Below are 14818 nucleotides of genomic sequence, written 5' to 3' on the forward strand. Positions count from 1 at the left end.
TGTGAAAATTGGCTGTCGGTTTACAAATTGATATAAAAACCTAACCCTTTGATGTCAGTACAAACCAATCATAATTAATCAGAATAAAAACTCAGCAGTGAATTGATTTGGAAATTTGGCTTATATATGCTTTATTCCTAATAAGCACATATTGTGTTCTTGTTATATTAATCACTGAGCTCTTGGTTGGAAAGTATTACTTTTATTTTCATTTTAATATTTTAACATTTTCTTTTAATTGCAATTAGACAAAAATGAAATCTTTTTCATATTGTTTTAACAGCCAGATGTATTTTACTTTTAAAGTCTATGAACTAGTTAGTGGACAGTATTTTAATTATCTGGTATATTAAATTTCAAAGTTTAACATTTAGCAAAATTTTGCTTCACAAAGTAACTTTTTAGAATGACAGGAAATATATACAACTTAGAATCCATATTCAGACAAATGCCCCTTTCCCTTCCTCAAAATAAAAGCTTTAAAAAGTGCAGTATAAAAGTTTTAGATATGAAGGCACTGCGTAACTCTGCATTATATGGCTAATGTCTTGCTTAGCAGCAAGAGTAATGAGAATATTCTACATTTAATTTACTGGAGCATAAAAAACTTTTTGAGGAAGGACCTAGCTCTCATCAAAGAAAAAGAACTTTTTGGCCCATTTAGTTAATGCATTCCTTTCCAAGACTGCTTTTAAAAAACTTACCTGGAAAAGCTATCTAAAATATGTCCACCACAAATATGCCTAATCTTATTGTGCATGAGTGTCAGGGGATATGGAGAAGAGTACTACATGTGAAAATATATATAGTTCCAAAATAGTAACTTATCTATTATGATAAAGCTAAATATATCTTTCCAAATCCATTGTTTTTATATAAATGCTGCCAACAACAGATGACCTAGCAAAACAGTTTTAAAGAGTTAAGTTCATAGTATTATAAATCTAACGAAGGGAACGAAGTCATTATACTCTCCTGTTCTTAAACTTAGGGAGTTTGTATCTGCTCTTGACCTGCTGAATTCACTGGGTAATAATGATGTATGATTAAAGGAGTGTTCTGATGTCCTGAACTGTTATAAACACAAAAATCATAGCCAGAGGACCTTATAAACAATTAACCACATTTGTTGTCTTAGAAACCAAACTGAATGCTGTCTAACATTATATGAACTGAACCGTAGCCATAAGAGCCTTCAAGGTGGCCTGGAAAATCAGATCCTAGAGTTCTTGGTAGCATACAGTTGACTTCAAATCCCTTCTTTAAGGGCATGCCGTAAAAAGAATGAAAACTTGCCCCTTAAATCAAACCAAATTATGTGTTATCACAGGAAGACACATTTTAGTTGAAGTTAACTTTGTTCTTTCAAAGATTAGTAAAATAGTGGTCCAAAGATTATTGTCCAAGAGGCTAAGACATCTTTACAACCTGGTCTAATGATTCATCTTTCTTTATAAGTGCTTTAATTACATATAGAGGAAAAGAAAATAATATATATGTTTTAATCAGATTAGTTTCAGAACAAATAAAATAACACATTAGAGAAAAAAATTACTTAAAAATAGTTGTATTTATATTCCACAATTTGCTCAAATACTGGTTTTCTTATAAACTTTCTACAGGATGTTTTTTAAACAAATTCTTCACATTGTATCTTGACTATGTACTTACGGAATTTCAGGGAAATAGTTCTGTGTGTTTTTATAGCTTAATTTGTACTATAGGGATGGCAGGTGGTCACATGCAGTCCATGTGGGATTCTAACATGACATTTAGTGAGTTTTCTGATGTGGACCATCCCTTTGATGCTGAAGGTAATGCATCTGTTGAAAGAAGTGATTGTAGATTTGGATTACTGCTCTCTGCATCTTCCAGTTTTTCTGTGTTATCTTCCCAATTAATGTGGAATCTTGTGACTCTGGGATTGGATGCCAAAATGTTCCTTTGAAGCTAGAGGAAGAAGGAAATATATAAATGGTAAACACTAAGAAAGTTAGATTACCATACACAAATAGACCTTAATAGAGTGGTTCTTTATATTAGTACTCGTAAAGGGCTAATTCATATACAAAGGTGTAAGTCAAATAAAGCACATTAAACATAACTAATAAACAAGAAATAGGGCCGAAGCAAAGAAATTATTTTAGTCTAATGGAAGCAAGATGTGGAGAACCTGAGGGAATTATCCAGCTCTTTTACTATCCAACAAAATATTCGACCTCTGCACTTGTTTCCTAAAGGGGAGAGAATCTCTTGAATGCTTCAGAGGATGCTTTATTTAACAAACTGACATGCTTTCTAGATTAATGTGGTGTTTCTTCACTAATATTTTCAAGGAAAATGAAAAATATTCCCACATATGACCTCTCATTATTAATGGTTTCCTACCTTTAATTATTATGGCTCATTCTTAGAAACAATATTCTAGTTTCTTCTCTTTTTGCTATACAAGGAACCTACAGGTAACTAATAAATTAGAAACGGAACGTTCCACATCAGAATAAAAAACATTCCAGCCTTATTATCAGAAAGGAGAACATTCCATTCTACTCCCATGTAACTTTTCTTGCATGGTCTGGCAGATAGAGTGTTATGTTCAATCTCAGCTCCCAATGGAAAATCATAAACTACTTAGTATTTTTGAGAATACCGAATCACAGATTTTCAGCTTCTCACTCAGAAGCTAAGCTGTTTTCACCACCAGATAATATTTAAGACCTTTAGTTTAACCTCTGAGAATAGCACATAAAGCAAGGCGTATAGGAGTTTTGAGATAACAATGTCCCTATGAAAAACAAACACAAAACTTCCCCCCACAATTTTGGGAAGAGTTACAGACAAAAATATTATTGAATAATCAGTACAACAAACATGAATTTGAATGTCTAAAGACTGAAATGGATAGAATCATGATGTATGGGGAATGCCATACAGGGAGCCATTAATAGAGACCTGTTTCTTATAGGAGGCACTTTCAATTTTCTAAATCATCAGAGACTCTCAAGGTGCCGAACCAACAGTAATTACTAATGACTAATCTGGAGGTAGGGTTTGAGGTCATCCATGGTAATGGAACAAAGATTAGTTTGCTCAGTTGGCACAAGGACCTCAAATTTATTTTGTCTCAAAGCCATTTTCATAGTGTACCATGAAATGGCAAATGCTTAAAAAAACTGTATAGTAAAATTAATGAAAAAGGAATAATCAGAGCATTACCTTAGAAAAGTCTGGTTTTACTGGCGGATTTTCCCTTAATTCTGTCTCAGTATATTCATTATTTACATAATAACCAACTCTAATAAATTCTTGACCTCGATAGGTGCATGTAATTAGCACAACTGTTACACCTACTGCATCTGCATCTGGAATGAGTCCCGGATTAGGTGCATCAGCCTAGAATAATTTAAAAAGAAAAGAAACACACATCACAAAAGGTTGTTAACCATAAGCAAAACTGGAGTTTTGGTTACACTGAGCACCTTTGGTTAAGGGTGCAGCAACCAAAACGTGGAAATCATACTGGGAAGGCAAATGCTCACTTTTTTTTTGAAACTGACTTACAGCTAGAAAATATAATTCACGTTTCTCCACAGTATACCTAAGTACCCTGGGCACATGAAAGCATCCCTACGTCCAGAGAAAAATAATTCTGGCTACAGTATGTGATTGTTCATGAGGGATTATGCAATATTCAATTATAGAACTTTTTATAAAATATAGTAAGCAAATCAATAGTCTTATTAATTCCAACCTTTCCCAGTCATAATATTCAGACCTAAATTAGTAAATATTCAGTTATCTCCATATAGCCTTTTAGCAGCAAATGTTTGTTATCCAGTTTCCCAGGACACATATTCTCATATCCACTCATCCACCCTTCACAGATATCCTAATAGTAAATTAATATAAAAGTGAAAATGGAATGGAAATAGTTATATAGCAGATTTTCAAAAAATACAAATAGTCCCACATATGGAAATTCAATGAAGGTAAAGATTGTTTGAGGCAGATGTTATCAATGATCTTGTTTTCAATCAAAGTGCTGTAAGCTGAACCTTGAGGAATGCAGAAAGTGGGGCAAGTGAGCTAGAGGTGGCTGAGAACATGAGTGAAGGCTAGCGCCCTGTCCACAGCCGTGTGGAAGACAGTAAGGACACTGGTTGGAAGGAATCACAGACTGGGGACAGGCAGTGATGGTGAGGCATTGAGCATGACCTGAAGCAGCTATTCTGAGTGGTAAGTGCATGAAGTCCCAGCAGATTGGCTTACTCTTGCTATGACACTAAGGACCATCCCTGGGCCTCAGTGAACACTTCAGCCAATGCCTTAGCTTGGGAACACTTCTGACTGATGTTCTCAATCAGGCCATTATCATAGAAGACTCATGATTACAGTATACCTACCACATGTAGGTGACACAAAAAGGCATAAAACACTCACCTAGTTACCCACACTAAAAATCTGTCACCCTCAGCTTCCCTACCTCCTCCATCTAGGCAGTCTCAATGTTTCCCATCTCTGAAAGCAGAATTCAAGTCTTTATGTCTTATCTGGAATATTGCTAAAACTTCCCTACTGGTCTCCCCCAGCAGTAGCCTATTTGCACTGCGGCCAGCATTAGCTATCTAAGCACAGATCCATTCCTATCCCTTTACCAGGTTTTAGAACCTCAGATGATTACCCTTATCTCTGAGATAAAAATCTCAGTTTTAAACTTCATTTATAAGGCCCTTCACAACTGGTCTCCAACCAACATCACAAGCCCTTTAACTCCACATCTCTTGGTCTAGAAATGTAGGTTCTTTAAAATATAATAATAGGCTTTCATGCCTCTGTGCCTTGCATATACTCCTTCCCTAACATTCTGAAAAATTCATCTTTGAAGCTTGCATCAAATGTATCCTTTTTAGTGAAACGCTTTCTAATTCAAAGGTGTAATTAATAGCACTCTTTATGCACTCATATTGTTCAACACAAATTCTCTATTAATGTATGTCCAATGATCTAAATATGTTTCCCCCCCTTCAGTCTTCTCTGTGGTTCTAAGCTTTATCTCGGGCAGGCATGCCATCCAGCTCATCTTTGTGATCTCGAGTCTGGCATAGCTCTAGGCACACAGTATGTACTTAGTATTTTGAAATTCATTCATAACTCAGTTCCTGCCCTGACGTGGTTTATGATCTCTCTTGGAGAGATACTAGAATGGGGACAGAGGGCCTGTCCTGAGAATACGCTGTTTGCCTTTGGGTGGAGATGGGAAATAGAGATAGTTCAGTACTATGAGAACTTTCCCCGCTGTTGCTTCCCACCTCCTCAGCAAATTGGTTCTAGGCATGTTTGTGTTTTAAAAGTTGTTTGCTAAAGGATTCAGCTTGAGCAAATTCAAGGAGAGAAGGCTGCAGGCCTCTCAGATCATTTAGGATGGAGAAGTGATCAGCAGAGATCTTTGACTCCAAAAAGCAATACTAGGCAGACGTCCAGGCACCTTCCTGCTAGCCTTATTCTGAGGCAAAATCCTGGCAGACCAGGAGAATGCTATGGTAGTTTGTTTAAAACATAAAATAAAAACTGTTTTAGTTCCTTTCTGCTGATAATGGTGAATTGTGAAAAATGCATAGGCTGAACATATGATCTAAATCACACTGTACTTCCTTTGTACTTTTGGCAACATGTGCACAGAATACCAAGGTAAAAATCACTAGAGGGAAATAGTTTTGAGTAATTTTTTTCCTATGATTCTTCAAGCCAAAAGCTAAGGACTATTCTTAACCAACATAAACACATAGAAAAGATTTTTAAAAGTTTGTTTCCAAAACATGGCATTTATTTGCAAGTTCTGTTTTTGTTTTGTTTTGTTTTAGCAGCATAGAAAGGTATATTACTACCTCTCAAATCAAGTTTCTTGCATCATAAATTATCATCTGTGAAGTACAGGTTCTCCAGGCTTGTGGGTCAGAGCAAATACTGCTTCTTTGTATAACAATTTTAAGAAGCTAAGAGAATAAAAGCTTAGTTCCAATTATAGAAGTAGGCACTGTCTGTCAGTGATTATATTAAACTGCTTTATTCCTCATTTAATCCTCGTAACGTTCTTATAAGGGAGGCTAGTATCCACGTTTTAGGGATGACTGGAGTGACTAGGGGAAGCTGGGAGCCTGTCTGAAGTCACAGGTGGCTAATAAGCAGCAGAGTGGGATCTGAACCAGGTCTACAACTGCAGTGTATCCCCACACAGTCACACAACTCAGCTTAACAGCACTTTTAATATATTCGAGCCTTTTAGTTAATATATTTAAGCTTTTCTTAACCATTTATTTAAAATATGGTATCTGTTGCATTTTATTTAATAAAAAGCACTAGGGCTAGAAGAACAAGATTCTGAATTCTATATTTAGGAGAGGGGAGGGAGCAGTAGCAGCTCTAGAGATACCATATGTTTGAGAGATTCTTAGTGGTGGGATTATTTGACCAACAGTATTTATTTAAATTGGTCCCATCTGTGAAGTGAGAGGTCAGGGAGAGAAAAGTTAGATTTTCAGCGGGTTCTACTTAACTAATGAGACTCTGTTGGGTAGAAATACTTGTAACAAAATTAAGAATAATGGTTTTTTAAAAAGCAATGGCTAGTTACTCTTTGGATTATTATAAATATCTCCCTCTAATAAACATGGATAATTGAGAAGTGACTGAATAGCTTTATACAACAATTTGACATGGATTAAAAGAAGTAATATTTTTGAATGCAGAAGACAATGTCTGAAGACTTGGCACAGACCTAAATACTGTCAGTGGTGTCTGAGAACATAATTATGTTAGTAGAATTTCTCCTCACAAATGATAAATAGAGTTGTGGATTTGTAACAGTAATCCTCTATAAGAAGTGTAGAGTAGATGCTTTAGTAGACCTGGACTTCATTTAGTTCCAGTGACCCAAGATCTCGTAGATCTCTATCTTCTAACATACCTGATAACCTAGCTGAGTTATTGATTATGCTGAAATAAAGTTGTTGTTTTGTTATATCATCATCATTCCCAGTGGCTGAAACTATAATCTGAAAATGCATATTACTAACTATCCCCAGTTAGTAGTAAGCATTTTGAATCCCTATTTTGGGCTGCTGGACAGCCACCCTGAAGGTCTCATACTAAGGGACTATTCACAAGAAGAGCCCAAAATTAACCACCACGTGGCCCTGACAGAGTATAAGGTTTACTGCATGCTGTGCAAACCCTGAAGTAAACATCACAGTAACATCTCTCAGCACACAAAATCAGGAAGTGGCATTCCTTCATAACACAGAGACTTCTTAAAACATGATAGAAGCACACAAAAAGTGAATGCAGCAGAACCAGAGTGATTTAAACCAAAAGGAAAGGGTTAAGGACCATTTAGAAATGTATTTGGCATACATATTTACCAAGAATAATCTTACCTGAAATACAAACATATGCCTTCCTGCAGGAACAGGGCCCACTAAAACAGAGTCTAAAACTTGATCATATTCTTCACTTTCTGCGGAGCCCACATAGATAATTTTCCATTCCAGGTCTAGGGTTAAAAACCAAAACATTATTTCATATTCATTAATTACGTTATGAGATGACATCAAAGACCCTTTGAATGTCCACTTACACCATTTATTGGCTGCTAAAATTGGCTTTTCTTAGCAGAAAATCCAGAAAGGCACTGAAGTGCTCCTTATAAATTTCGGGTGTGAAATTCTTACATTTCATACCAGAGTTTCTCAAAATGCTGTTTTGTGAAATACTGGTCCCTGGGCAGGCCTCCTCACGAACAAAACAACATGGCCAAAAACTTGGGAAATGCTACAACCTTCTCTTGAGGATTCATAAAGCACACTGGCAGAGCAAGGGGTCTGAAAAATCCTTCAGTAAGAAACACCAGTACCATTAATCCAGTGTTTCCCGAATTTATTTGGCTAAGGAATCCCTCCCCCCCTTTTCTGTATGTCATCTTTTAACAACCTGCTAAACACACTTTGGAAGGGCTCCCCCATGCTATGTTGCACAGATCTAAATCATCGAAGAGCTCCAAAGTGGAAAAATCATTACTTGCAAACTGCTCTTGTGGATCAGAAGCCCCTTAGGGCTTCAACTCATCAACTGTTAAGGGTCCACAGCGGGGTTTTTCCCTCATGGCACCCCTTTATGGCATACATTCTTTACACTGGGAAGAGGAAACCAAGGATCCTTATGCCACTTGGTACATCAGAATATTTACAGTGGCACGAGTAACAAGACAAAATAAAGTGCAACCTAAGACGTTCCGTGTAATTCAGACTTTATTGAGCACCCTTTACAGAGTGCTCTGTGAAAAGAACCCAGAGGTGAGTCAAATGATTGTTCTTTGGAAGAGGCCTCTTTAGTAGGGGGAGAAAGACCACTCTCCAAATACAAATTCTCTGAGACCTCCCGGTCCTCTTAGGGTGTTTGGCACTGTGTGGCCTGCCTCTTGGATTCACTCCACAGAGTCTACACCAGCAATCCCAGAGGGTGTTTCTGGGTCACCTGTGGAGAATCCAGTTAATGCCACCATGTGTTGTCATTTTTGTGTAACTTTGTAGATATTTTTGTTCCCTAAATAGATAACAGAAATAGTATAGGTAATACTTATTCATACTGTATTACAAACTGCAAGTTATTGAACTAAAAGATCCCTTAGGTTTATACTTTCTCTTATTATGTCATGGTTCTGTCCCAGACCTAGACCACTTTATCTCCAGTTTCTAGCACATTTCCAGATGCAGGGTCCTACATCTGACATCTCATGAGATCGTCTGTTTGTTGCTGAAGATTAAGAGAGGGAACAAGCAGTATGAATATCTAGTCAGAAGGAACAGCAAGTACAAAGGCCAGGCAGTAGGCACATGCTTGACATGCTCAAGAAAAAGCAAAGCCGCCAGCGCAGGAGGAGAACGAACAAAGGGGAAAACAGCCAACCATGAGATTGGGGGTGAAAGGTGTGGCCAGATGATGCAAGATTTTGAAGGCCATCATAAAGATTTTTGGCTTTTACACTGAGTGGCATGGGAAGCCACTGGAGGGTTTTGGGTAGAGGAGTGACATGATCTGACTTTCATTTTAGGAGGATCATTTTGGCTGCTGTGTTCAGTGTAGACTGTAAGAGGGCAAGGGAAAAAACAGGAGAATAGTTCAGTTGAGGCAAGAAATTATGGTGGCTTGGACCACATGTAGCCCTGGGGGTGAGAAGGAGTAATATTCTGGATAAATCCCGAAGATAGAGCCAGCAAGAGCCACTTATTTTTACAGGGGGCAGGGGAGGGAAACAATCAGGAGTTCTAGAGATAATAAGAGGAGATAATGAATAGGTCTGGTAAAAATTTAACTGAAAATAGGTGGGATCCCTAGGGAGTGAGCCTGGGCGCTCTTCAAAGTTAAGAGGTTGGGGAGATAAGATCAATAAAGTAAGTTACAAAACTAGTGGCTAGTGAGGTAGGTAACCCAAAAGTCAATTGGAGAAACGGTTTTAAGAAGAAAGGGGTGTGGAAGCTACTAAACTAACTGAGTAGAGATAAGACTGGGAATTGTCACATAGAGGTTTTCATAATGCTTTGTTCATTTCATGTGTATTTGTACTACTATGTATCGTGCTTTTAGCTTAATTGGTATAAACTGGTATTTGTGGTCTGGCATAGGAACATGGTTATGACTTAAAAACCTACTTTCATAAAATACCTACTGTATGCTGGGCATTGGTCTTGCCACTTCACACGTGTTGTTTAAAACCTCAACAGCTTTGTATCATATGGATTTAATTATACCTATTATACAAATAAGAAAGTTGGGACTCAGAGAGGCTAAGTAACATACCCAAATTCAAACAGCTAGTAAATCGAAGAATCAGAATCCAAGCTATGTCTCTGCTTGGACATAAACTCCAAAGCCTGGACCCAACTTGGACCCAACTCCAAAGCCTGGGCTCTTTCCAAAAATCTAAGGAAGATAAATTCTTCCCTTTTTAGCTCTCAAATGAATAGTGAAATAAAGGAACTTAATTGTGGGAGGTGGGAAGGAATGGGTGAGGGCAGAGGCCAAGAGGAGATAATCTAGCCTTAAGGAGTATAGGCTGTAACTCAGGGAACACCTGTACCTTAATTTTTATGCTTATGGATGCTTGCTGTAGCTAATGAGTTTAAAATGCTCAGTACTTATTTATAAATTAGCATCAGTTGTTTTGTCCTTTTTTTTTTGGAACCCATTCCCTTGTCTCCTGTATTTGAAACAAGAAGGGATATGTGAGGATGCTTTGCACAGATTATCACTTGAAGGAGTTTACTCATTTATTTAAAAAGTTAACTGTTTCATTTAATCATGGTAATCCCAGCCTGCAAATTATCTCCATTTGTGGTGGGAGTGAGGGAAGTCACCAAGGGAATTTCAAACTAATTATACTACTTGGGAAGACCTGTGATCTAGGGGGAAGTATGTAGTCTTTGTGAATTAGTACAAGCCTGAGGTTTTAAAGTAGGAAGCACCATTCAGTTCTGGTACATTATAAGTATTCAACTGACAGTAGCTATAATTATTGATATTGATCAACTTTTTTAAAAAAGCCTCCATTCAGTAAAGAAGCAGAGTCAGCAATCCACAAGGCGTAACCAAGAGAGAAAGTCAATCAAAACTTGTACAGGCTTGGTGACCATCAGATCAAACACATCCAGGGTCTCCTAGCTCCCAGATTTACAGGAAAGCCTCTGCTTAAATCTGTGGATTGCTGTCCTACCCCTGTATAGGTCTTACAGTAGAAACAAGTAAATTCTCTTAAGAGTAAGTACTCCTTAAGGCTTTTTCTAAAGCAAAGCTACAGGGCAGCTTTTAAAGGAAAGTGAAAACATTTGGGGGCTATTGACAACTTAAAGTATGGAAAATCACGGCCAACCTCTGGCTTGGGACTTGAGACAAAATTATAAAGTGAAAATTTCTCTTCAGAATATTCTGCAGTTCAACTTCAAGAACAAATTTTTTTAAAGAACTGCAGTATAAAAGATGGGACCTATAAGAAACCTTTGCTAAGTAAACTCAGTTTCCTTAATCCACACAGCCTCTAGGTGGAGTACATAAGCATGGCACCTTTTTGAAAGATTCCTTTGCAGCTTTGGTATGACTCAGCTTAAACTCTTAAACAATACTAAATTAACGCCCAGTATAGGTGCCCTGGGAAGTGAGGTATACAAGTTGAAGTAGGTATATTCCTGACATTAGTAAAAATTTTGATGTAATTCAGCTGGGTTCTGAACAGATCCTAGTTAACAGAACACATCAATGGCAGGTTTCAACCATCCAATGTCAAAGCCCTGTAACAACATCCTGAATCATTCAACTTCCTTGTTCAGAACTGGCTCCTAAAATGGAAGGTATCACTTAGAAACCCGTAATTTCAAGAAGTTCTAATGCCTAAAACACTGTAGTATAAGTTGGAAAGGACTCAATAGTTTTTCATGCGTTTGCCCATTTTTATATGCAATTGGTAATAAAAAGGGAAAATTAGTTTAATGGGCATGAAAATGGGCCTGGTGGCTGAAGTGCTTATGGTAGTACTATGGGAAAGTAACCAAATAGTTTCAAAGTACCGTAATAAGAAAAATCCCCTTTAATTTTATTACCAATGGCCTATTTAGGAATTAGTTTAATAAATGAATCGTCTTTCAAAATGTGCCCTACTTTTATATGTGCATTTGTGCTTTATATATGTAGTAAAACTATATGGAAGAGCACAGACTAAAGTGTTAATTATGGTTACTTAGAGTGAGATGGGGGAAGGTATTGAGTACAGAGGACTGTTAACTTTATATATGTATGTACAACTTTTAAAAAGTCTATTACAATGAGCATATATTGTTTTTGTAATTTAACAAGTTAACACCCTACATAAAATACATTATACAGAGATTAAGAACTGATTTTTAAAGTGAAAGTGCTTTACATGCCTTGATTAGCATATAACTTAAAGTGCATTTTGCTAAACATACTTGTAAGTTCAAAGAAGTATGTCCCCTATTTAATTGTTAAATTACCATTGATGAAGTTAAACTTTTTCCCCCTCAAATTTTGAAAATGGAGCACTGGACTGTTTTAATAAAATCGCAAAGACCTTGGCAAATTTTAGCTTTCTAAATTTATTACTGTATATATTAAATATTTATCTTTTTGAAGACCTTAAAACGTACTTAGAAAAAAATAGTAAAAAATTTTGCATTGCCATCAGGACTTTACCTTTTATTTCCTAGCCCACTTTAGTGTTTTATGTTCAGGGTATTTGGATGTGGAGTTAGTGTATTTAGATTTCAACACGTTCTTGAAGAAAGTCTTCTTTCAGACTACTTAGAAGCCAATGATTAAGTCCTGGAAATTATTTAAGTATTTTACTTATTTCTGTTCTCGGGTTAAACGTAACTTCCTAGCTTAGCAATATTTTTCTTCCTGAGAGAGAGGAGAGAAGATTTCGGTCATTAAGGATGAGGAGTCCACGTTGGTCTGGGCGAGCCTGAGCGCCAGCATCCCCAGGCGCCCCGAGCATCCCGGGCGCCGGCCGGGGAGCGCCGGCCCGCTAGCACCCGCGGCCCCTGGGAGCACCGGCCCGCGGCGCCGAGGGGCCGAGCCTGCGCCCGCCTCCCCCGCTGGTTGGTCCAGGGAGCCAGAATCAGCGCGAGTACAGCCTCGCTCTCCTCCCCGAGGCGGCCGGGCATGGCCACCCAGGAGAGTACGGCAACTCCAGCGTAAGCCCTAAAAATGGATCTGCCTCTTGCTCGGGGGCAGGAAGGTGGGCAGGCGGGGCGCCGCGTTCGTCACCCGCGGAGAGGAGGCGTCGTGACGCCAGGGTCGGTGGCCCAGTTCTCTACTCTCGGTAAGATGGCTCCGCTGCGAACTCGCCGGCGCGACCACACACACATGCCTCTCCTTCCCACCTCCTCACTGGGGCCGTGGGGGCCGCGGAGGCCGTTCGCGGCCGGTGGGCAGCCCGGCGCGACCCCCGGCCAGCGCCACGGGCGCGAGTGCGAGTCTCGCGAACCGTCCGCCCGCCAGACAAAGCTGACAACATGGCTACCTCCGCTCGAACAAGTTCCTCGCAAGTTGAGCCGCGGCAGGCGCCCCGGCTGCGGCCGAACGCCGCGCGCGCCTCGCCGGCCGTCGTCCATCAACTTCAAGTTTCCCTCCGCAGAGCCGAGCCCACAGCCCGCCCGGCGCCGAGCACCGGCCGCCCGCGCGAGGCCGGGCCCGGGAAACTTTCAACGTCTGCAGCCCGCAACTGACAGCCCGGCGGCGGGCGGGCGCCCGACTCACCTTCAGACAGGTCCTCGATGCACTCGAAGGTGATCTCGAACTGGAATGGGTTGTAGAAAGGAGATGGGTTATCCAGCACCACTACATTGTTCACCTGAACCTTTGCCATATTTTGAAAAAAACACAAACAATGGGAACGGGGGCTTGTTGCGGCACAATAAAGTCCAGCGCGCGGCCGCTCGGGAGAGCGCAGACCCCCACCCCGGCGCCGGCCCGACGTCGTGCAGCGGTGACTTGAGAAACTTTTTTTTCCTCTTTTTATTTACACGGGAACACTCCACAGTGTTTTACAGCTTTCCTATTTCACTAAACTACAGCCCATTCTGCTCTGATAACTAGCAGCGTTGTCCACGATTGGCTGCACCCGAGCTCTGACCCTCCTCCTCCAGCGAGGGCCTCCGCGGCGAGCAAGATGGGCTCCCGCTCTCGGAATGGACTCGGAAACTTTAACTGCGGCTCCACCTGCTGGTGTGGATTAGGACAAAGGCGGAGAACAAAGTGAGTGGAATACGGGCGGTGAGGCCCGCGCGGAGGCCGCCGGCGGCGGCGGTGGGAGGGGCGGCTCAGGCCCCGCCTCCGGCCCGGCGGCTCCCGCGCCTCACGTCGGGCGTGGCCTCGGCGGGGCGGGGGCGGGGGAGGAGGCGTGGCCATGGCGAGGCGGAGGGAGGCGTGGCCACGGCGGGAAGGCTTGCTCGCCGTCGGCACGGCGGCGGGAGGGCGCGATCTCCGGCGAAGCCCGCCCCTCGGGTTTGGTTAGTGTAGTTTTTTTTCCTTTTCTTTTTTCTTTTAACGCTTTCTTTACATAAGTCCAACGGCTGTGCCGGCTCTCTACTGAATTTAGCAGATGTGAATCCGCTGTCTACACTAGGTTAGGTTCAGTTGTCTGTATATTGGGTAGTATTTGAGGTAGAGGGAAGGGTTGGTTGCAGTGGAAGTAAATTGCATTTTATAGACTGATGCCAGCTCGAAAGGAGCAAAGCCATTTTGGAAATCTAGTTCTTGGCCAGTATGCGTTTGGGCACGACAGCGTCGTTAGTTAAATAGATACAAAATGAAGGGCGAGGAGACGCTTTTCCACCCACACTTTGTGGAATAGGTAATATTTGGGCTGCACCTGGGTCTTCTTCCTCCAATTCCAACCTGGAAAGTCTGGAATAAGAAAAAGATGATTAAAGGTGGGATCAGTTACGCCCAGGTTTCTCCCGTGCGGTGGGCACAGCAGGAACATAAAAGGAGAAAATGGCAGTGTCAGGAGACCAAAGGGCAACAGATACAACAGAGAAGGGAAAAGCAGAGGAGAAACCACAAAAGCATACCAAGACATGCAATTTTCAAAAAATTCATGACCTAAACCGTTAGTAAGTAAAAATTTGTGGCAGACACTACAAGTTCAGAGGAACCTTTGCTTGATTATTCCCCATTCAGTGTCGGTGTATTTATGCTGCTTGACTACCTCTGTAGGGAAAGGGAGAGCTTGTAACACGTTTGTAAGGTT

General features: G+C 40.5%; 2 protein-coding genes across 7 annotated transcripts in view; one reads left to right on the top strand and one right to left on the bottom strand.

Annotated features, from left to right (window-relative positions):
* The window catches only part of MCM9 (minichromosome maintenance 9 homologous recombination repair factor), a 131347-nt gene that overhangs the window by 24059 nt on the left and 92470 nt on the right, over positions 1-14818 (top strand). The gene's annotated exons all lie outside the window — the stretch shown is intronic.
* On the bottom strand, positions 1552-13812 carry ASF1A (anti-silencing function 1A histone chaperone). The gene is made up of 4 exons (XM_024122499.3): positions 13324-13812; positions 7434-7549; positions 3217-3393; positions 1552-1950 (listed from the first exon to the last, which is right to left on the bottom strand). Exons 1-4 carry the CDS (start codon positions 13430-13432, stop codon positions 1738-1740), a joined length of 615 nt encoding a protein of 204 aa, XP_023978267.1. The 5' UTR covers positions 13433-13812; the 3' UTR covers positions 1552-1737.

This window comes from Physeter macrocephalus, chromosome 10 (genome assembly GCF_002837175.3).
Source record: "Physeter macrocephalus isolate SW-GA chromosome 10, ASM283717v5, whole genome shotgun sequence".
Taxonomy (NCBI): Eukaryota; Metazoa; Chordata; class Mammalia; order Artiodactyla; family Physeteridae; genus Physeter; species Physeter macrocephalus.

Bases quoted from the DNA above. Each gene is read 5' to 3' on its own strand.
- ASF1A (XM_024122499.3), bottom strand. From the start codon at position 13,432: ATGGCAAAGGTTCAGGTGAACAATGTAGTGGTGCTGGATAACCCATCT. The intron at 3,394-7,433 runs GTAAGATTATTC...AAATTATTCTAG, and splicing joins GGCATATGTTTGTATTTCAG to GCTGATGCACCTAATCCGGG. The intron at 1,951-3,216 runs GTAATGCTCTGA...TTCTTCCTCTAG, and splicing joins TAAAACCAGACTTTTCTAAG to CTTCAAAGGAACATTTTGGC.